General features: G+C 47.2%; 1 protein-coding gene across 3 annotated transcripts in view; it reads left to right on the top strand.

Moving 5' to 3' along the window:
- FAM168A (family with sequence similarity 168 member A) overlaps positions 1–22993 on the top strand; it is a 207904-nt gene extending 184911 nt beyond the window's left edge. The window contains exons 4-9 of one of the 3 annotated variants that reach the window (XM_082343231.1): positions 1267–1293; positions 6412–6537; positions 13239–13381; positions 14242–14416; positions 15733–15863; positions 16599–22993. In XM_082343231.1, coding sequence (XP_082199357.1) covers positions 1267–1293; positions 6412–6537; positions 13239–13381; positions 14242–14416; positions 15733–15845 — 584 coding nt within the window. In that variant the 3' untranslated portion in view covers positions 15846–15863; positions 16599–22993. The remainder of the gene's footprint in view (positions 1–1266; positions 1294–6411; positions 6538–13238; positions 13382–14241; positions 14417–15732; positions 15864–16598) is intronic. The other 2 variants (XM_082343232.1, XM_082343233.1) reach the window with 2 other exon arrangements.
- Positions 22994–23591: the final 598 nt, after the last annotated feature.

Genomic DNA, 23591 nt, shown 5'->3' with positions numbered 1-23591 from the left:
CTCAGCTTCCTGCCAGAGCTGGCCGTTTGTGATGCTGAGAGATGCCCGCGGGATAGAAGCCTGCAAAGGAGCCAGGCTCTCAGGTTTAAATTCCTCTCAGCTTTTTCAAGAAGACCAAGAAGTTGCTTCAGAAAGAGCTATTTTTAGCAGCTCTGAATACCCAAAGATGTCCTCTATCCAGGATGCAAGGAAATATTTCACTCCTTTATTGGTTCTGAAAGCAATGTGGGTACTTGAAGCTTTCTTCCAAGCTCTTAGTGACTTCAGGGATCTTACTTAAGAACTGTTTGGCCCCGCAGGCGGCAGAGCCAATAGAGACTTGTTTTCAAAATCTGGAGACCAAAGGATGGGTCATATTAATGGTAATCTGACTTGAAAATGAAGGGAAAGGATAAACAGGATAACTAATATAGATAAAAATGAAATACCTCCTCACAAAAAAAATCTGTTTATCAGTCATTGTCATCTGTTGTCTCACGTGATTTCATAGCAGCATTGTAAAGCACAATTACTCCCATTTTGCATATGATGAACCTGGGGAAGGGGAGGGAAAAGGAATTTGAGTTTTTGGAACACCTGCCGTGTTCCAGACACTATGCAAGTCTTGTCACAAATGTTAATTTTTTTCCCGTAATCTTGTGAGTTAGAGCTTCTTGCCTTCAGTTTTGCTCAGAGAGGTTAAATAACGTGTCCAAAGTTGCACAGCTAAAAAGCAGTGGAGCTCAGATTCAAAGCCAAGCTGTCTGCCCACAGTCTGTGCCCCTTGTACAGCACCACGCTCTCCCAGAGGTCTCAGGGAATTAAGTGCCTCTGCATTGGTCCTGGCCCTCTAGGACTTTAAACAGAGCTCTTCAGAGGCCAAAGATGATGGTTTTGTCCCTGAAACTTTACCTCCTCTAGCACATAAAGCCTCTGTCATGTGTGAAGTCCCTTTGCAATGCTTGGGAGACTTGAAATTTATTCTTAGCATGGACAAGCAAAGAGCAGGAACTTGGACTGACATACTTCCAGGCAGCTTCTGGGTCAGCTGCCTGGAAGATGTCATGGCATCCAAGGACGTACCCTTCCTCAATGAATGGGCTTTCCTGATGGCAAGTCTGTCACCCTCTCCAGGGTAGAGGTACTTTGCACCCTCTGCGTTCACTGTTTCTTGTGTAGCCTGGGGGAAACTGCTTTTTTAAGACAAAGTTTGTTTTTGTAACTGCAATATGTACTACTTTGCACAGATTCTTAGTGGTAATTTCAACTAACATTTCTATCCAACAGAGTTTCAGTTCCTGCATTCAGCTTATGGTAGGAGAGCTATTTTTCCTCATCTGTATTATGGCCTATGAATGTGTTATCTCGTAACAACAGTAGATCCCCTCTCCTTCCCTCCCCAAATCCCATCCCCTAGGCTTGGGCTCCCCCAGGTGGCTCAGCAGCAGTTCCTGAAGCATGCAGGAACATGTCTGATGGTGCAAAATCATGGGTTGGAGACACACATGAACCGTCCCCTAGGGCAGCAGTGAAGGATCATGGCACTAAAAGGCGTCTCTCCCCTTCCTCACCTCTGGGTCCCATCTGACCTAGGTCGGAAACCTTTACCTTCACATGGCTGCTGAATTCAAACAAACAAGTGAACAAAAATTCCTGGGTCTCTATGGCTCCTCTGTTGGCTTTATGGCAGCCCCTGCGGAGGAGTACCTGGATTATGCCTGTAAGAATGCCAAACACCAGTCTGCCCCACGATCAGATTTTCCATCTCCATTGGCAGTCTCACATGTTTGAAGACCTGGTTAACTTTAGATACAATCTATTCCCTTAGCCCAGATCTTGAGCTCTGGCTCATTTTGGGGGCATTTTCCTGGATGGTGAGAGGTGAGGGTCAAGTGTGCTAATAAGCCAGGGTCCAGAGCTGGATTCTCTGGGCAGTGTGGACTCCAGGCCCAAGGCACCACGGGAACTTCTGGGCACCTGTGAGGGTCCCAGCAGTGTAACTTGACTAGGTCCTTTTTTGTCATAGACAGGAAGGGACCATAGGAGGGACTTGCTGCTTTCACCACCCTCACCTGGGCTGCTCAGGACAATGTTTTTGTAAAGTCTCTGCACACTTTCTCAACTTTTAACCTTGAATTATTTGGATGTTGAAAATTGAATTTGTGTGTGGCACATCTTTTAGGAGATGAGCTGTGAAAATCTCTTCTTGCTGCTGCTGTGGGCTGCGTGATCTTGGGCAATTTGCTAATGTCTCCAGGCCATAGATAAAGTGTTTTATTCCAGATGATCTCTGAGGTCCCTTTAAATGCTAACAGCTTGCCCTCTTATTATCTTATTCTTTCAATTTTGCTAGTCACAGACCCGTTTCTCTTATTGTTTATGAGGAGTCGTGTTTGTTTGCCTCAGGATATATGAACTTGAACAGAAGACTCCATAAAAAGTGAGGGAAGCTCTCCTGCTTCCTCACCCCTCCTGTTATAGCATCTGAAATAGAAATACTAAAGTGTATGTATGGAGCTCTTCTCTTCACAAAATGGTCTGTCCCAGACCCTAAGCTGGCCCTTTAAAGATACAAAGTTCAGTAAGACAGGGTTCCTGTTTTCAAGGAGCTCAAAATTTAGCGGGGGAGATGGACAAACTAGCAAGTACAGGGGCTTCTAAGAATCCCAGGAACTGGGATAGTGAACCAAGTGGGATACATGAGGGGGCTGTGATCAAGAAGTGGGGAAAAGAAAGGACTTCATAGTAGAGGCGAGTCTTCAGCTCCTGGTTGATGGATTAATAAATGTCTACCAGGTGGCATTTGGGGAAGGACATGCCAGGAAGAGTGAGCAGTGTGAGCAAAAATACAGAGAAGCGATGCTTCTTGGCATAGTCTGGGAATGGTGAACAGTTTGTGTGGCTGTCGGGTAGGGTTTGAGAGTGAGAACAGTGAGTCTAGAGAGATCATAGGAGTAGATCACAAGGGGCCTTGAGGGCCACACAAGGAGTTAGGTAATGGAGAACCATGGAATGTTTTTAAGAAAGAAGTTCTTGTGATTAGGTTTAGGTCTTAGAAATATCACTCTGACTGCAACTTGGAGATTGGAGTTGGCAGGTTTAAAAACAAACAGAACAGTGAGGAAGCAGTTGCAATAATTCAGGTTGATGAGAGCTTCCATTGTAGCTGTCCATACCTGTGGGGATGGAAGAGTGGACAGACACCAGAATTAAAAACTGTAAGACTGGCTGACACTTGATTTTTGATCCTCACAGTCAATACTATGAAGCAATCAAGGAGTGGTTATTATTGCCATTTTATGAGACAACAGACCTGAAGTTTAGAAAGGTATAGTGACTTGCCCAAGGTCCCACAGCTAATAAGTGGCACAGCCCAGGCTAGAACTCAGATTTCCTGACTTAATACATTGTTCAGGATGATGGTCCCTTGCTGCCTCTCCTCCTTGTAAGTGTGCTTAACAGATTGTTCAAGTGTCCGAGGGCGTGAGGGCCCCGTGTCCAGGGATGTGAACAACCCAGCACTTGGACGTGGGCCGCATGCTGTGACTGGGCCGTGGCCCTTCACTGCCATGGGTTCTCTCTCTCTCTTTTTTTAAATTGAGGAATAGTACATATATAGTACTACATAAAGTGCAAAAGTACGTAGTCTCAAACGTACACCTCAATAATATTTGACGTATATACACTTGTATTTATTCAAAATATAGACCATTTCTAGGAGTTGGTACCTTTCATGGCACCCAAGAACAGGCATACCTGTCAGAGCAGCGTCCTCTATTACCATGCCTCTAAAAGCTTCAGTTGGATTGTCTTCATCCCAGAGCTGAGCTCTGAATCACTACCAGCAGCAGAATGGGTTTCTTTAGAATTGTATATGGACGTATAGCTAACTAATGAGGAAGTCAAGTCGACAGCTGTTATTTGTTGTTTTTTGTTTTCAGTCTTCATATTTATCCAGTTATTTAAATTATTATGTATTCATATATACAGAAAAATATAGAAAATATTAGTATTTGTTTTCTTTATAATGAAACCAGAAGAAAATACCCACTTCTTCAGGAACATGTATAGGTTGGTTCACTTGCTCAGTTGGGAAACACATAATCAAAGGCACAGTCACACTTGCTTCTTTCCTGGTTAATCTGGAACATTATTTTACTGTGTGTAATGCTGTCTTGTTCACTCTCTGGTTGGCGTGTGGCTGTGTTGCATCCCCAGCGAGACCATAAATACCTGGTGTGCGGTGACCATGACCCACGTGTGCTCCTGTCCACCGTGGCGCTCCCCTCAGTGCTGAGTGCGGTGTAGGCCTCAGTCACTCTTTGGTTAATTTTGATTTACTTACTTTAATTGTCACACGGTCCTTTAGGCTAATGTCAGACTTTTGGCTTATGATTAAAATTATGGTAAAGATGCACCACTTGGGTTAAAAACTGGACCAGAACAGGTCCTTCAAATTCTCAGCAGCCAAATTTAGGCCTCCTGCTCCCTGGTGGATTCCTGTGGGGTCTTGAGGGCCTGGGCTTGCTCTATCTGACTTCTCAGAGCTACATGTTTCACTTTTTAGGGAGTTGTTTTAGGTGGCCAGGGCTTTCCAGCCACGTGGAGTGGCAGATTCTAAATTTGGAGCTATCTTAATAAGATTTTTCAACACTAATTGGGTCCTTTATTAATTCCCACCACTCCACCCATCCCCGCCCCCCAGGAAAAGAAACCCATGATAATTGTTTAAATTGACTGCCCTCCTCCTGTGTTGTCTGCAGAGTCATGTTGTAATGTCCAGCAAAGGCCCTGGACTCTGCATTGGAATTCTGCTGGATCTCCATTTTCTTCTACCAGAATTCTCCTTTTAGTGTCACTTCCCTGCCCATGATTTCCTTCTCATTTCTCAGCATCCGCTGTATATATTGCGAGCCATTGTTGCAAGCGCAGAGTCAGCCCAGAACAGCGATACTTCTATCCTTGGTTCAGCAAAAACTGTAGAGTCTTTAACCTCCTCCTCTGACCCCAGTACTTCCATGACTGAAGGAACCAGAGGCATTTCCTGTTACCTGGACAGGCAGAGGGGTTTATGGAGATCTCTCTGGAGGTGGACTATCCTTGTCCTGATGGAATGAGAGGGTACAGGCAAACTTGCTTCTCATACCACCCTGTCTTACCTAGCCCCTTGTTAAAATGTTTCACGTATATCCAACTGTTGCCAATGCTAATATACTTTAAAACACCCCATATCCATGTCTCCCAAGACCTTATTTGAATGGAAAAGATACTGTTAAAATCATTCTTTAGCCATAAGTAGAAATTTGGGTCAAGAATATTTCTCCTCGGGAATTCCCTGGCGGTCCTGTGGTTAGGACTCCCCGCTTTCACTGCCGAGGGCCCGTGTCAATCCCTGGTCGGGGAACTTGGATCCCAAAAGCCACGCGGTGTGGCCAAAAAAAAAACATTTTTTTTCCATCTATTGTTTGAAAATATATCAAGGGAGATACCTAAAATGTTAGGCAATCCCTCCCCTCCCCCCCTTTGAAACCCTATTTCCTCTCTCCTTCCCTACAGGACACATGAAGGTAAGTTTTTTGAGTCACTCCCCACTTCTATTCCATAGGAAGCATCATCCTTCAAATTTCTCAAGCTGAGCTTTGAGTCAGCCTGGGAAGTCTCTGCAGATTTCTTTCAAACTGAGCCTCATCTCTATTTCACACCTACCCCAAGTTTGACATTTGCTTTCTTAGTGGCCCAAAAGATCATCTCTAATTCATGAGGCGATATCTCAGGTGGAGTGCCAGTAGCACCTCAGCAGGAGACATAAAAGGTGTGCAAGAGGTTTGTCTGGCCCTGGCTAGGTCTACAGGAGAAGAAGTTTGCAGGGATTGTCCCGCTGGACAGCATTTGCCTTCTAAGTCACCAAAGCTCAGTCCCTTTAGAGGAGATGGCAGTCCAGCAAGGTTCATGTCATGTGGTTATTAGTATTTTGGGCTCACTCTTTGAAAACAATTTGTTAAATACACCTCCAGATTTCAGGCATAAAAAGGGGTACTCAGTTGATCTGGCCCAGTACATAGTCAAAGGCTCCGAGTTGCTACACGTTAACGAGCAGGTGGCTAAGGAGTATCCCAGAGTCTTAGGCTAGAATGTCAGGCAGTAGAAGGCAGTATTCATAAGCATTTTCATGGGTTTGGTAGTGGGTAGAAAATCCTGACTCTCCTAGTTAGTATAAGCTTAGGTTTCCTCAATTTCAAATCGTTTAGAAGGTCACTTCAGCACTCCTCCCAACCACTCACCCATCTCAGAAAGCTGAACCATCCTGTGTGTCTGAACAGGGCCCCTTGGGTTATATGTTTCCGTCCAGCACAAGATCCTTGCTTTGTGTCTGTGATTGGTGGTGCCCACTTCTTATTTCTGCCTAATGCCATTCTTGTGTCTTCCCTTAAGCAACTCTGCTGATGAAACAGGCCTGGCCACAGAACTCGTCTTCCTGTGGCACTGAAGGCACCTTCCACCTCCCAGTGGACACCGGGACCGAGAACCGAACTTACCAAGCATCCTCTGCGGCTTTCAGTAAATACAGCCTGTCTCCTCCTTTCCTTGTTCCCCTTGGTTGGGACTGATTTGTCTCTTAGGAAGAAAGGAAAGGGAACTTTTAAAACTGACATTTATAGGACACTGTTTTAAGAGGTTCTCTCTCCTACCCACCAAAAAATTGGCCCTCCTCATATAGAAACGGTCATCCTCTTTGATCACACACCCTGCTTTGAGGAGACACAAAGCAGTGAGGGAGAGAGAAGGAAGTACTCACCTGGCCAATGAGTTTGATGAGGGAAGGACTGTTACTGCATTTCAAGGGAAGGACAGAGGGCACTTTAAAGTCTTGTGGACTTTTGGACAGAGGGGGCTCCTCCAGCTAGCCACAGGGTTTTTCAACCTCAGCACTGTGGACATTGGGAGCAGATAATTCTTGGTTGGGGGGGGGGAGCGCTGTCCTGTGCATATCCCCGGGGGCAAAATTGCCCCCTGCTTGAGAAACACTGCCCTCGTGAAGGCTACACTGTGAGAGCAAGGTATGTGCAGGAAGTCCTCGTGAAGGTTGGAAACCATCTGGCCCGTCAGATTGGTCACGTTCACTTGAGGCTCAGTAGAGTGACTGATGGTTTCACCTTCACATCTGATTTTTAACACAAAATGGCTCCACTGGGTAAAATGAGGACCAGTGTTTAGAAATGACTGAGTGGCATTTTGACTCTGTATGAGGAAGAGCTTTGTGCCGTGTTGCAGTTGTCCAAAAGAGGAGTGGCTGGCTTTGGATGTGGTGAGCGCCAGTCTCTTAAGTTGTGCCAGCAAGGGCTGCACAGGCCCTCGGAGGGATGTTGCAGATTAGGCCCGATGGTCTGGGGTTCAGTGAAGTGTTAATCTATTAAGTAAGTAAATTAGAAGAATACATTGTATTTAAATTTTTTCTTTAAAATGTTATTTTCTCCTTAGCTATCATTGCCCCTTCAGGTCAACATCAACTTATGTTTATACAACATAACTCTCACCTTTTGCAGAATATGTTTTCATGATCACCCTCTCATTTAATCTACACTATAGTCCTATTTGGGTGGATTTTTATTCCAGTTTGAAAGCTGAGGCTCAGAAAGGTAATATGCCCAATGCCATCCAACTGGTAAGCAGCACAACTAGAAAAGTGTATCACCCAAGTTAAGTTTCTATTACTGACTTTTTTTCTTGAGATTAATTTTACTGTTATTTAAGAGAGGGATGATAGCAGTAGGGAATTTTTCTAGGTACCTATGATATTATATATGTAAATGGGCATATACATGCATATTCTGTCTTGTATCTGCACATATGGAGGTAGGTGCATATAGACACACCTGCTGTAGTGTAGCAGAAAGAAGCCTGGAGTGGAAAACCAAAAGAGTTGGATTCTAGACTTGGTTCTGTGTAACCTTGGATAATTCATGTCTGTGCTTTGGACCTTGTTTTTTCCAAATGTAAAATGAGTGGGTTGGACTAGGTCATCTTTAAGGTTCTCTCTAGCTATTAGGCTCATGATTCTATCACCTTGGTGCTGTATACCCAATATCCTCCACTCTTTCAGGGGCCTCCTCTCTAGCTGCCCAGACCAGTAGTTGGCCAACTAGCCTTTGCTCACACATCTCCAGGTATGGAGTATTCATTCCCTCCAGAAGCAACCCTTTCCACAATGAGAAAGTCTGAGTATTAGAAGGCCTTGCCTTCCACTATGTTGACATCTTCCTGAAGTTCCACTGAAAAGTCCAGTAGCTATATCCCACTGTCCTCTCACAGGCTATCACAGTCCCTAGAAAGGGCCAAGATGTACCCTCTTTCTTATAATCCGTAAGTAGAGGTGGGATTGACTGGTCCTCCCATGTCCCACCACAGTTCCTCCCAGCACACAGATTTTGTGGCTTCTAATACCACAGAAAACTCAGGGCACTTTGACAAATTCAATTTAATTTCACTAACACTTGCTAAGCCTGTTTGTAGTTAGGTCTCCCTCCTACTTATTCAGCACTCTCTTGTTCAGCTGCCAACAAGGAGACTGGGGGGTCAAGGCAAGAATCATACATAGAGCTTTGTCCAGACATATAAATCTGATAGTCAATAAACTGATCAGTCTAAAAGGCATCCTTGATGTGAGGATCAATGTGTTTGAAGGTGGTAGGGGCTCTACAACTGAAAAAGATTTATGACAGTGCAGAAGGATTGAAGAGAGGGCTGAAAAAGTTTTATCTTGCTAATGTACACACTCTCTTTATTACCCTATTTGATGGAGTCTAAAATTATGGTTAGCAACCTGAGAGAAAGAATAGGGTACCATAAACAAAGCCTCTTTCATAAGTCAGGGCTGGGACTGCTAGTGATCAAATTCCTTTTTTCTCTCACAATATTGCCTTTAATGAAATGAGGACACAAAGGCCAATATACCAAATGTCCAAGATTGGACTGCAGAGACGTATAATTTCAGAAAGGAGCTCTGCCCAGGGCATGGTAAGCCCTGAACTCTGGGCCCAGCCCTGCACTGATTTGCTGTGCAGTTTTGGGAAAGTTGCTGCTCCCCTGGGCTCTAGGTTCTTCATCTGAATTGGAGAGGATTGAATTCAAGTCTCTAATGTCCTTAAGGTATAGCATTCCAAAGTCCTAATTCTGTAACCTTCAGACTGAGGTAGAACTCTTTTCAGGAGACCCAGGCCCTGAGTGAGTGAGTTGAATCTAAGTTCATTTGAGCAAAATCAGTGAGTTTCTGTTTTGACTTGGTTTTGTTTCCATCAAATCCAACGGCTTTTTTTTTTTTTTTTTTAACTTAGGTGCATAAAGTAATAAACCCTGAATTTTGTGATACCCAAGGTAGCCCAGGCTACAGCCCCAGGGGAATTTCCAGTGATCCTTAAGGGTATGGACAGGACCATCAGTCAGTTGTGGAATGTCCTCTGCAATGATTTTCTAATAAAAGTCCCACTGAAATACTCAGAACGTAGAATATCAGCACTAGAAAGGTCCTCTGATATTATCTAGTCCAGTGAAGGTATTCCTTGAGAGAAGAATTGACCTGAATCACTGACAGAGCCCAGGACTGGGACCACTGTAGTCAGAGGAGGGAGCACTGAGTCCTGGGTCCTCATGAGCCGTCGCTCACTTGCTCTCGTCTCATCTGTGAAACGTTTGTGTTGATCTTGATGATCTCTAAGGTCTTTTCTAGCTCTGCAGTTCTGCTTCTCCCTTCTCAACCTGTCTGGACAAATAGGCAAGGCCTTCTTCTCCAGCATCATCTTTTCGGCCACCAAGTGTGTTTTGGCTACTGATTTGTATTTTGAGTTTGTGTGTGTCTCATTTCATAACATGAAGAAAGGATACATTTGTAGACAAGGTTATTCTTGGATGTGGAAACCAAATTCTACTGCAGTCTCTTGGAACCTTTTGATTTTCCTCAGAGGGATAATCTCAACACTTTGTAAGATGGTTGTCCTTGTGACAGAGAGGGTTAGTGCAGGCTTCCTCAGGGGATAAAACTTCAGCACACATTCTCCGGGAGCATAAAGGAAAGTCACCAGCACTGTTGGCCTGTTAACTTTAAAGAATCTTAAAATCATGGCATTTTAAAATTTGAGAATAAAATTTTAGAATCTTAGAATCCTGGAGTCTATGTTCCAAGCTGGATCACCATGAAAGTCATAATAGTTTAACCTTAATAGTTTAACTTAATATTAATAATTTAATATTAATATTAACTACTAACTTAATATTAATAGTTTAATGGTTTAATAAAATTTTAGAATCTTAGAATCCTGGAGTCTGTGTTCCAAGCTGGATCACACCATAGAAGTCATAATAGTTTAACCTCCTATGTACTGTCATCTTTCAGACCAGTCTCTGCTTGTATACCCCCTAGAACAGGAAGCTTACTATCTCTCTATACAGTGAGAGAGAAAAGAATAATAGCTAACCTTTATGAACTGCTTTTAATGTGTCAGGCATTCTTTTAAGGGTTTTGCACTTATTAGTTAATGTATTCATCACAGTAAGCCTATGAAGTAAGTGATATTATTATCCCCATTTTATAGATGAGGAGACGGATGTATTCTACAGCTGTTAAGTAGGAGGGCTAGGGTTTGGACCCAGGCAGTCAGTCTGGCTCCAGACTACTCATAATCACAACCCTGTGCTATGTAGCTTTCAGAGACAGGCATCTTAGGATTCAGGGGTGTCCTGCCCTCCTGCATGGAAGAGAGGTGCTCTCCACTCTGGCAGGACTCCTCATACCCTGTTTTATTCCTTTAAATCAGGAGTTAGCAGGCTTTTCCTGTAAAGGGCCAGATAATAAATATCTTAGGCTTTTTGGGCCTTATGATCTCTGCCATAACTACCATTCTACCAGTAAAGCAGCCATAGTCAGTATGTAAATGAATGGGCATGGCTGTGTTACAGTAAAACTTGATTTACCAAAACAAGCTACAGTCACACACAAAAAATTGTAGTTTGCATGTTTTAAATGTGAATAGGATGAATAAAAGATCCTGTGGTAAAACAAATTGGGAAATAGTCTCCTGCATATCCCTATCTTGGAGATTCACAGTTCATCCTATCATTTTAAAACTTCTCAGTGTCATGGAATAAAACCTATTTCTCTCTTATTTTATATTTCTCCTCCTTCTCCCCCTCTTCCCCCTTCCCTCCCACCTTCTCCTTGTCCTTATGTTTTTTGGGGGGGGGTGGCAAAATAACAGGATCCCTTGGCATCATAGTCCATTGTATACTCTTGGGACATGCCCATCTTGAGAATCCCCTTTGTTTTACAGACAAGTAAACTGTTTTTCCAAGGTGAAGTACACCTCAAATGGCTCCTTCTAGATGTCTGCAAACCTAGACTCCCTGTCTTCCCCACAGTATCTGCTTCTCCTCCTGTGACCAAATTTCATAATTAGCTGCACAATCTAGAAACTTGGAGGAACCTGCTCTAGACTTCTTTCTCAACTGACTCGTACCTCCACTTCCAGTTAGTTTCTAGTTCTTATCAGTGCTACCTTCTCATTAATGTATTTTTCCAGCCCCATTCCTACTTATTTCCCAAGCATATTTGACCACAAAATCAGTTTCTCCAGTTTCTCATGGAACAAACTATGGGTCTGCAGGTGGAAAGATAAATGACATGATTCCAGGGGAGAGGGCAGGACAGCTTTTCGGTGGTACCTTGGGTGGTGACTAAATAGCAGCTCTCATATCCTGAGTACCTCATCAGGGGCAGGGGGTCGCCATGCCAAAGCTGTGGTGTGACTTGAGAGAGATTTGTGACTGTGTGGCAGCTTGCTTTAACTTGGGGTTAGGGTAGAAGAGACCCAGCGTCTTTAGAAAAATGGGATTTTAGTTCAGGAAGAGATCTTCATTTTTAGCCTTCTAATTTTACAAAATAGGAAACTAAGGCCTAGAGACTTGCCAGTGGTCACAGCAAATTGGAGGAAATCCTGGCCTGAAGCCTGGACCTCTTCTCTTCCAGTAAAGCACGCTTTTCACTCTGGCCCCAGTCCCTTCTTGTAAAAACAGCTCCATGTTACTGAAAGGGTCCTCGGTGAGCATCTTGTAGGCGAAAGACCTGAGGCCAAGAGAGGTTCAATGATGTGTCAGCCAGACCAAGCCAGGATGGGGACAGGGAAGAAGCCCCAGCGGCACCCCATTGGAGATCCAAAGCCAGGGTCCCTTGGCATTGTCCCTTCAACTCAGAAAGAAGGTGATGTTCCTAAAAAGACTTGCTCTTTCTGAACCCCAGGATCCCCTAGTACAGAGTAAGAGAGTGGGGGCTACTTGATGATCACTTGGGTTCCAAAGAATCATTCCATTTTGTGATTCTCTAAGAACACAGTCTTGTTCCTGAGTGATTCATGTTTCAGGTTTTTCCTGCGAACTTAGGATCTGACTCTCTTTTCCAGAAAATTCAAAGGCAGCACAATATGTTTGAATGGCTGATTGTGAGCTTCCTGGGGCCTGACTTCTCAGCCCCTACCCCAGCTTCAGTCCACCCTGCTGACCCCACATGGCCTGGGTTCCAGGTCGATGTGAACCTTTTTGATCCCTGACTTCAGTCTTTCAGACAGCGGTGGCCCTCCCCCAAACCCCAGGAGGGGAGGCAAGGCCAGCTGTGTAGAGCAAAGTTTTTCAGCATCCCAGAAGATGAGGGTCTCTGAATGGGGTTTTCAGTGGGGTTTCCACCTTAAAACTTGGCAGGGAAGAAGGGGAACATGGTGGAGGGCAGTCCAAAAAGGGAGAGAGATACAAGGAGAAAAAGAGAGAGTACAGGAGAAAGCAAGACAGAAGCAGCAGCAGAGGATGCCCTGAGGTGCTGAGTACGGAGACAGAAAAGCGAGAAGAGAGTGCAGTATAGAGCGAGCAGGTTGAGGGTCTCCCGTCCGTGCACACCTGCCTGTCTCATGGCACATGGCTCAGAGTCCCAGACTGTCTGAGCTGCAAGGGTCCCTTAAGAGATCATCTGGTCCCAGCCTCTTATTTTATAGATCAGAGCCCTGAGACAGAGAAATAAAAGATGCCACACATGCAGCCACTGAGGGAGCTGCCTCTGGGGCCAGGGCTCTCTGGGTGGAGCCCTGTTCTCTGTCTGTCCTCATCTGTGTTTCCAGCCTGGATTCAGCCCATGTTTGTCTGGGGAGTCGTGACTGGGACCTGCTGCCTTCCAGCAATGCTGTTCTGCCAACTAATTGAAAGTCTCTCTTATTGCCTTGGTACAGGATATACTGCGGGGACACCATACAAGGTCCCACCGACCCAGAGTAATACTGCTCCGCCCCCCTACTCCCCATCACCCAACCCCTATCAGACGGCCATGTATCCCATCAGAAGTGCCTACCCCCAGCAGAATCTGTATGCCCAGGTAGGTACATGTAGAAGCCCGGGCCCACTTCTTCTGCAGGTAAAGGAGCCACCAACCTGGGTGGGGTGGAGGCAGGTGAAGAAGAGAGGAAAAGAGAGTTTGTGGCTCTGATCAGCTGTCGCTGTTGTGTCATTCAAACAATAACCTTGCAGTCTACACACTCCCCCAGTCTACCTCAATCCACAGGCTGAGGCTCTTGTTATTATTTAGCAAAAACATTTGAGAAGCTCTGGATTAAGATGATCCAGGACGCCCTGTCTACTCTGCCCAAAGGTCAGCAGACCTGTGGGCTGTGACAGCACAAAGCAGTCATGTGATCCAGGCAGTGGGATGTCACCTCAGACCATTGTCTCCATCCTCAGCCTTTTTGCCTAGAGGGAAATAGATAGTAAGAGACATTTGGGGAAGTGCTCTGCATTTATGACATTTTTCCAGTATGTAAAATGGCAGCATTCACACCAGTATGATACTCCCACCAGTAATCCCTCATGTGTACACATGCACAGTGCTCCGAAGTTCACCAGCCTCGTCCACAGCCCTCTTCACTCATTGATCATGGTCCCTACCTTTATATTTTAAGCAGTCTAAGAAGAAGCACATTGCAATAAGATAAACATAGTAGATCATCATAGCAGCTCTAGGAGCGAGGTAGGACAGGGTTCAAGCCTTATTTTTCAGACCAGAAGCTGAGCCCAGCACTGAACTGTCCACAGCCATGTAGAAGACAGAAGCAGAGCCCCAGACCTTGTGTCCCTGGGCCAGAGCTTCTCTGACCCCATCCCTTAGGGTTTGGGACAGGCTCCCCTCCCCTCTCCCCTCCTCTCCAGAAGCCTGTGTGACCTCAGCCTCTTTTCCCCCAGGGAGCCTACTACACACAGCCGGTGTATGCTGCCCAGCCCCATGTCATCCACCACACCACGGTCGTCCAGCCCAACAGCATTCCCTCTGCCATCTACCCGGCGCCTGTCGCTGCTCCCAGGACCAATGGCGTGGCCATGGGCATGGTGGCCGGCACCACCATGGCGATGTCAGCAGGTAAGGGCAGCATCTGTGTCGGTGTCCATTCCCTTCCTCCAGGAACTCACGACAGAGTGGAGAACACAGTCATGGAATCGATTGTAGCATAGCATGAAAAATTCTGTGCCTGCGGGTTCTAGGAACACAGAAGAGGACCCTCTAACTCTGTCCACAGGGATGGGGAAGATTTCACCAAGGAGGACATATTGAGCTAGGCCTTAAAGGGTGAACAGAGGCTAACCAGAGAGACAAAAAAGGGAAGGGCAGTCCAGGGGTAAAAAACATGGGTAAAGCACATTCACAGAATGGAAATGGTCTAAATCACTTAGAAAATAGGGGCATGGAGTTGGAAGGGTGGCTGGAATAGTTGTCAGAGATAAAGTGGTGGAGTGTCTTGAATACCTTTAGGTAATGGGGAGATAGAAAAGGGGTTTAAGCAGAGGAGAGATGGAATTTGGTTTAATCATTCTCTCTGGCTGCAAGGTGGAGGCAGGCTTAGCCAGGGGGAAGCTCTGGTTTAGAGGAGACATGATGATGCTAGGACTCTGGTAGCAGCAGGGTTCCAGAAAGGAGGGCATAGGGCAATGTTATTTAGCAGGCAGGAGCTTAAGGACCTGTCCAATAATTAATTGTGAGGCTTAGGAGAAGCAGGAGTCCAAGAGGACCCCTTCTTCATTTCTGGCTTACTCCAGAAACCCTGCCCTTCAGGAACCTTGAAAATGGGGGCAGGGAGAGATGCCAGAGGAAGAGCAGGTTTAGGGAAGTCTTTGGATGAACTGGCATTATAAAGAAAGGCATGAGAAGAAAAGAGGGCTCTGAATAACCTTTAGAGATCCAACTTTCAAAGAATCAGCTAGGTCACCTTCTGGGGGAAGAGAGTACGAGGGGTTGAGTGGGCAGGAGGTGGGAGTTGGGATTTTATTCTGCCCCCTAATGTAGGCGTTGTTGAGGCCTCTCACTCCCCAGATCAGGTCAGCAAGCTATTGAATGTCTGCTGGGTGCCAGCCTTGCTGGTTGGGTCCTGGGGACCAAATACTGATAGATCAGACCAGAACCCTACCCGTAGGAACAGCTAGGTTAGTGGGAACACAACGACGTGAACCAGCGATCACCACTCAGTGTGATGTTAGTGCAATGAGAGGAGCATACAAAGAAGGGTGAAAGGAGGCCACTGAAGATGAGTGAGTGACTGTCCCGGAGCATGAGGAAAGCTTCCCCTGGCAAGATGCGGAAGGGTGGGCAGCAGCTGTGTGAAAGACTGTGGCTTCATCCTCTTCATCCCAGCGCTCTGGGACGGCCTCATCAAGTTTACTCTTCTCTCTCTGGATGTTCAGGTACCCTGCTGACTGCACCCCAGCACACCGCGATCGGGGCACACCCTGTCTCCATGCCAGCATACAGGGCCCAAGGGACCCCTACGTACAGCTATGTGCCCCCGCACTGGTAAAGCCTGCAGCCCATCCAAGTGAGTGGGGCCCAGGGTGGGAGAGGTAGGAGGGTCACAAAGCAGAATTGTTTCAAAGCCCCTGTCTTGGTCTGAAGCACAGGTGTCAGCAAGGGGCAGGTGACAGTTACCAGTTACTTTCCTGCTCCAGGTTCAGTAATATCACTCTTAATAATAGCTGTCACTTTATATATATTCTAGATACTGAACGTATGCTCTCTCATGATCCTCACAGTAGCTCTGTGAAATAAGGATCATTAGCTCTATTTTACAGGTAAATACATAGTCCAACATCACTTAACCAGTAAAAACTAAGCCGGGACTTGAACTCCAATCCTCTAGTAGTAAATTCTGTGCTCTTTACCATACAGTCTTCAGACGTCTTCTACCTGTGGGCCCCATTCTTCCAATGAACTTTTACCTCAGTCAGACGTTGGCTCTGACTGGGGCCAGGCAGAAACCCTGGGCCATCCCCACCACCAGATTCCTTGCTGCCCTCCGCAGCTGCTGAGGCAGTGCCAGTGAACTGCAGGGCTCCAGGGATGTCACTTTGAAAATCCTCTGCCCTACTTCCTCATCTCCCCCGCCCTCCTCCTCCAGGAGCTCTTGGCACTGGACGGGAAACAGGCAGCTCCACTGGGAAGGCACAGAGGGCTCCATTTAGGGCTCCCAGCGTGAGGGGAGGGGGTCCAGGAGCTTCCTGAAGTGGCCTCAGGGATATCACTGTCACTAACGGCCTTCCCCTTCCTCCCGCAGATCTGGAGTCACACATTGTATGCAACTACTCAAGTCTTACACAGGTGCTGGAGCAGCTCCCTAGCAGCACCACCTCTATTTGCAAGAAGAGACAACGGAAGTGCAAGGGTCACTTTATGCATCTTTAACGGTTTTGGTTTTTATTTTCGGTTTTTGTAAAAGCTGCTTTTTCTAATCTCCTGCCTCTCCCCACTGTCCCCCTTTTAGCCACTGCCCTTCCAGCTCTAGCCCTCCTCCTACCTGACCAGGCACATCCTCTCTGCTCTTCTTTTCTTCCCCAAGAATCCAGTCCCGGGAGCCTAGTCTAGCAGCAGGCAGAGAGTGGGGTCTGTTGCAGTGGTTCAGCTGAAGGCGCAATTTCCTTTGAAGAGCATGAGAGATGTGATCCTCAGGTCCAGGGTAGGAACTCAGAGCTGTTGAGCAGGCCACATCTCTGGGGGATTGTTTCTTTTTTGATTTTCCTCAAGCAGGATTAGTTTAAGACATTACCATGTCCTGACACAAATGAAATCTCTTCTGAGAACCATCGCAACAGACCAGGAACAAAACCACCTGATTAGGTAGGAGTGTTCATAGCAGCTTAATAATACCCCAGATCAGAACCTGGGAAAACCAGATTCTTTCTTTGGGAGAACTTGGGGGAGGGTGGGGGGAGGGAGGGCACTATGGAAAGGAAGAGGGAAGAGGGTCGAGAGGCGCTTGCCTGCTGGCTTTGGTTGGTAAGGTCTCTGGCCAAATTGTCTGGGCCTGGACCCTCTAACTTGCACAGTGATGTTAACTGACCTGGCACTTCCTCAGAAGGTGATTTTGACCTCAGACCTACCAAGCAGCTGCAGGGTGGTGGGATCCCAGCCTCCCAAAGCCTTGGAAGGCCAGGTGCCCTGTGTAATCCAGACCTTGGCCCCTGGGCCCTCATGGATCCACTCTGATGAGGAGCTTGCTCCTGATTAGAGTGGAAACCTATGGCATTTCTCTCCCTTCCCTTTGCCCTTCCCACTGCCAGGGCTCACCTGTCTGTCCATGGCGCTCGCAGACAGGCCAAGTTCTTGGTTACCTTGTGCCATTCACGGCCACAGTGAAGGAACCACATTCCAGGCGGGTGCTGGCGGCTCTGAAGGTCAGGATAGTGAAGGAAAAGCAATAGCAATAAACATTTCATAAGACTCATGGAACTGAAGGGACCTTAGCAACCATCTCATCCATTCCCCTGTTTGACAGATGAGGAAGCTGAGGCCCAGTGAAGCGGAAAGGACTTCCCTAGACCTTGCCGTAAATTAGCATTAAATGCAGCTTTCCTGCCTGGGGCATGTTGCCCATGAAAATTTACCTAGGGATGGATTGGCTTGGTTTTGTAAAAATGAAGTCAGCAGTGCCCGCACCTGGTGAGCTCGGGAACAGTCTCTGGGCTTTTGTTTCTGCTCTTTCCCTCCATGGATTCCAAAGGCGGGGATTGAAGACTGGGCAGAGGTCACATGGGGGCAGATGGCAGGAACAGAAATTGCAAATGAAGAAATAGCATTTGGAAATTCTGTGAAGACATGTGGAACTCTCATCCTATACCTGACTCCAGCCCTAGGGATGGCTGAAAAGGAGTCCATGCTTTTAAGACAGTAGCCCCTCATCCTGAGAGGAGAGGAGAAGGAGACATGGGCTCTCCTGGGAGAAGAGGGACGCACTGGTCTCAGCCAGGAGCCCGGTTGTCTAGCACTGTCCCCCTGCACCCAGCACTTGGCTGGGCCAGCAGCCCCTTTGGGGATGCGGGGAGAGGAACATTTTACTGTACAGAATGGGATCATTGATAACATTTATAACTTTTAAATAACTCTCTTCATTTTAAATTCATGCATACTTGGACGTAATCCCTACCCCTACCTCCCATGTCTCCCTAAAGGAGGAGAAAATCAGGAAGCCCTTGGGCCAGAAGGACCTCAGAGGCTATCTGGCTGTTCCCAGGAGGGCAAAGCCCAGCAGCATCCTCAACCCAGAGCCAGGAGTTAGGGGCCCACCTTCTTGGCTTTCCTGGGAAATGCAGCACCAGTAAGGAGAAGCCCAGCTGTCCTAAATGGTCTGTTCTGGGGTGCTGAAGAGGTTTCATCTTAAAACAATAGAAAGTTTTCCAGTGTTAATCCATTTTTTGCAAATACCTCCTCCTACTCTCTGGTTTTCTAAGGGTGGGTGAAGGTTGTTTTAGATTATGTCATACATGTTTAGAAAATGCCAAAATAATAATAATGATTATAATAATAATAGGAAACCTTTGCATTTGTCAGGTGCCTCATAGACTTCAGAGCACTTCCCAGCCTTTAATTTACTGACCCTGAGAGAAAGGGTCAGAGTTATTACACCCATTTGACAAATGAGGAAACTGGTTCTAGAAGGAAAGGGAACTTGCCCAAAGTGAGCAGAATGCTGGTATCCTGACAAGCTTCCCTGAACCCTGCTGCCTCCAGATGGGCTAGGGTAGGACCACAGAGAGGAGGAAAAAGGGAGGAGATCTAGGAATGACCTTTTTACTTTTGTTCATTCTATATCAGTAAGTAAAAACTAACATCTAGTACCTCACAGTTCACAAAGCAGTTTCATATCCATCATCTGGTTTAACCCTGTGAAGTAGATTATTCTCTCATTTGATCCATGAGGAAACTGAGACTTGGAAAAGCAAAGTGACTTGCTCATAAGTGGCAGAGCCATTTGAATCCCAGCCTGCGGCCTCTGTCCCTCCAGTCTGAATCCACACACAGGCTCATGGACTGAAACATCGATGCTCAGTACCCTCTCTTAGCCCTAGTATGTAATTCAAGGTCAAAGACAGACCCCAAGGCAAAAACAAGGTGTGAAAAGGCTGTGGTCTGGAAGGGCCCAGGCCCAGCGCCCCTTTTTCAGCCTGAGCACTGGAGTCCCAGTTCAGCTGGCCTCACCCTTTTGCTTTGACAGAGATCCACAAGCCTGGCCAAGCTTGGGGAGTCATTGCAGAGGGACTGAGCCCAGGAGAACAGGGGCAGTAGTGTGCCTGTGGTAGGATGAGAGTACACCTGGTAGGATCACAGGCGTCTGTTGGGAGGTACCATGGGTGTTATCCAAAGATACTGGATGGCCCAATGGTCAAGCTGGACAGAGGTCAGAGCTGGAAGGGCCCTGCCATTGTAGGAAGACCAGCAAGCCAGAAAGGACAAGGGGTGTGCCCACATACATAGCAAGCTACAGCGTGGCACCAGCAAAGCCCTCTCTCCACCCCACTCCACTGCCTCTCCCCAGTACCACAAGCTTGGTGGCCAGGGTCAGGGGTACAGGTGGTTCCAGTCACCAGCCAACCCTCTTGGCTTCCACCACTTCTACCTGGCTCCTTCTCATTAGCCTGGGGCCTAGGAAGCTGGAGTCTGGAAGCTGGAGTGCCCCCAAGTGGTTAAGAGCCTGGAATTTATCTTTCTGCCATGTTTTGGAAAAATGTATTTAATTTCTTCCCCATGAGACAGGACAGTTGCTGCTGTTCCTCTTTCTCTCCTGGCAGTGACCCAAAAGTACATATCCCATCCCTATATCTTGAAAAAGGACACTCGCACCTGTCCAGAGTTTTTTGTCTGTGTACAAAGTACTTCAACATTGATTGCCAAAAATCCCCATTTTGTAGATGGAAAAACTAAGTCTCAGAAGGCTTAAGAGACTTGCCAAAGGTCACACAGCTCATAAGAGAAAGAGCCAAGATTTGAACTCTTCAAATCCTCTGCTCTTTCTGCTGGCACCTGCTGGGTCTGGGTGGCAGGCATGCAGAAGTGATGGGCTACCTGTCTGCCCCCAAACAGAGGAAGACCCCACGGAAACCTAGGGAGCTCAGTCCTCCCAGCTGAGCAGATTTTTATGAGGAGCCCTGGGAACCCAGAGGCATATCCAGATGGCAGCACCCAGAGGATGAGAATTTGCAAGAAAAGGCCTAACTTGCGCAAAACATTTTGGGGTCATGAGGCCCAGGACTGAAGACATGTTCAAGGGCAGCCCCAGGCACCTGTCTGTTGAAAGACCCATGTCCCTGGGAAGCCTGCGTACCCTTACTTTCTGACCCTGGAGAGCCTGCCCACTGTCCAGACCTGGCGAGTTGGCACTTCCAGGGGACCTGGTGTAGCCCTGAATGGCCAAAAGCACATCTGACTCAAGTTTCTGGGCTTGTTTTTCCCATGGGTGAGGACCAGGATCTAGAGAGACACTGTGCAGTCCTTTCTCCTTATCCCAACTCTTACCCTTGCGCACCCAAAGTGTTCCAACTTTGAGGTATCCCACTCCCAGAGATCTGGGAGTGCTTCTTTGGAGAGGCTGGCTTTGTTCTGAGTAGGCTTCAGAAATGAATCACATGGAGCATAAAAGTAGTGCAGATCCTCTGGTCACCAAGTTCTGGTGTCCTCATTGTACAGACAGGACTCTGGCTGAGTCAGGCCTGGAGCCCTGCATATCAGATCCTCAGCTCTGCCCTGTGGCCAGAGAGGGAGGGCCTAGAGGGCATGGGTCTTGGAGTGCTCTTGGTCCCAGCACTGTGGTTGGAGCAGTCATTTAGATGTCACCATGGCATTTTCTCTTCAATTGCTGTTGAGTGAAAGTATGTGGAAGCTCTGCTTTTCCTGTATTCCACATCACTATAGGATATGTGGTCCCCCGCTGCTTGCCAAGCTTGGGAATCCGGAAGGGGCAGGTTGGGCAGTGGAAGGGGCAGGTGAGGAGGCGGCTCCATACTGGTGTCCAGCCCCAGGGGAATCCAGGCCAGACCTACCTCCAAAAGCAGGATCACAGCAGAGGAGACCCAGCCAGGCTAACATCTAATTCCACACCTGAGCCTCTGAGAGCTCAGCCTACTATGGGTGTGCCAGGCTGGTGGCAGGATTTGTCCTTTACCTGTCCATGTTCCCTTCTCCTAGACAGCTTGTTTCTGAAATTAGGCATTACATGGTTCTAGGGCCCAGCCTTTAAAATTCCTGACAGGCCAGTTTCAACATTCCATAACCAACCTTGCCTGAGCCAGACTTGGGTCTCACTCCCTCACTTTCTCCAATGGGTATTTTCTATCTTGCGTGCTGTTGAGTCCAGCCCAGTGGCCAGGTGATTGGGGTTGGTTGTCACAGAGCCAGAAAGGGAAACTAGAACTCTTGCTTCCCTGTGGCTGCATGCGTAGTCCCTGGGTATTCTTGCTGTGGCAGTGAGGCCCTGTACCCAGTCCAGCTCCTGGTAGAGGGGGTATTTTCCTTTCTGAGGAGAACAGATATAACAGCTTTGCTGATAAGTACCAGCCCATAGGACTCAAATGGGTGAAGTCATCTTTGGGCCTGACCCCAGCAAGACCAGCATCTCCAGGCTCCAGCCTTCCTCCTCATGCCTGAGAGTCAGGGAAAGAGTGGGACTGCCCAAAGACCACCTTCTTGGGTCAGCCAGATTATCTGGATCTGTGGTGGGACTCCAGCTCTTCCTTACCCAAGGGGATGTAAGGCCAGGCCTCTAGCAACGTGGAGTTGTCTGTAGTGACCTTTAAAGGCCCAAGGGCCTGTTCCCATCTCCTGACTAAAAGGTATCTGCATCCCTGTTCATGTCACACGACAGAGAAAACTTGTTCTCGTGACATGTACCATCCCTGTGAGAGAGCGTTGTATATGATTTTGTATTTTTTAATTCATTTTAAGCTACAGGTTGGAATCTAATTTTTAAATTTTATTGGAACTCACATTTTAAAAAGAAAAACATTTAAAATAATAATAATAAGCCTTTGACCAGTGTCTTCCAAGTAGTTTGATCAAAGAACTTATAGGTGTTTTCAAAACACAGCCTGGAGTGTAAAGATTGGAAAGCCCCACGGCCTCGCTTGTGTGTATGAAGTGTAAATCTGGTTTTGTTTTATTGTTTTGGATTCTTTTGGGTTTTTGTTTCGTTTTGAAGATCAGATAGTGATCACTCTGAAAGATTGAAGCCAAGAATTTGTAACTATGATATTTACTGTAAGCTGTAGAACATTCAATAACTATTAAAAAAATTTCCAAAAAAAGTCTGGGATGACCAGACTGGTGGTTCTTGGGGGAGGGGGACACAGACACCTCCTGGGCCAGTGAGAGTCCCCTGGGCTTCTCCCCAATTGATCCTAAACTTGTTTTCACCAGTCAGGTAACACCTACGCTGCATCTCCGGGGCGGCCCTGGGACTCACAGTTGAGGGGCCTGGCAAGTGGCCGTCGGCACCTGGACTAAGGTGTGTGATACCGAGTACCCACCATGTGGCCGGCACTGTGCTTTACGCTTCGTAACTCATAATCCTCACAGCAGGATGGGAGGTGAGCCCTGTTGTTAGCCCTGTCCTTGGTAGGGGGCAGCTAAGGAGGGTTAAGTAAGTACCTCGGCCAAGGTTACAGAGCTAGTGAGGGGCGGAGTTGGAACTTACACTTGGTCTGGCTCCAAAGCCCAGGCACCAAGCCCCAAGCCCCACGCCCCACGTTCTCCTGCCCACCCTGGAGGAGGCAATGCCTGTACTCACTTCAAGGGTAAATTGGTCAGGTGGGAAACCAAGGGAAGGGCTTAGTGTGGTTTGTAGTCCCAGAAGGACAGTTGAAGGCAGTCATATGGTCTCCATCCAAATGGTCATCAAGTGCTGTCAGTTTTATTTACATCCTAAACATCTCTCTCTTGTCGCCCTGCTGGGCAAAGCCACTGCCCTAGTCCAGGCCTGGGCTTCTCTCCCTGGTTATCACAGCCACCATCCCATCCTAGGGCCTGGCCCCTGCAGTCCACGCTCTCCCAGCCTCCAAGTATTCAGCTTCCTCAAATGGAGAGAATACTTGAGGCCCAAAGAGGCTAAGTGACCTGGCTGTAGCTAACACTCAGGACTCCTGACTCTCGAGCCCTTTCTACCAAACGGTACCCTGGGCCTCCATAGCGCCTTCCCCAGTTTCCTCTCCTGTCCTCACCTGACATGAAACTCATTCTCCCTCCCTTGTGATGGCACAAATCTCTGTCGGGTGTGGTAGGGGAG

This window comes from Balaenoptera borealis (genome assembly GCF_965194805.1).
Source record: "Balaenoptera borealis genome assembly, chromosome: 11".
NCBI lineage: Eukaryota > Metazoa > Chordata > Mammalia > Artiodactyla > Balaenopteridae > Balaenoptera > Balaenoptera borealis.
The sequence above is the reverse complement of the archived record's forward strand: the minus strand, read 5'-3'. Positions and strand labels throughout refer to the sequence as shown.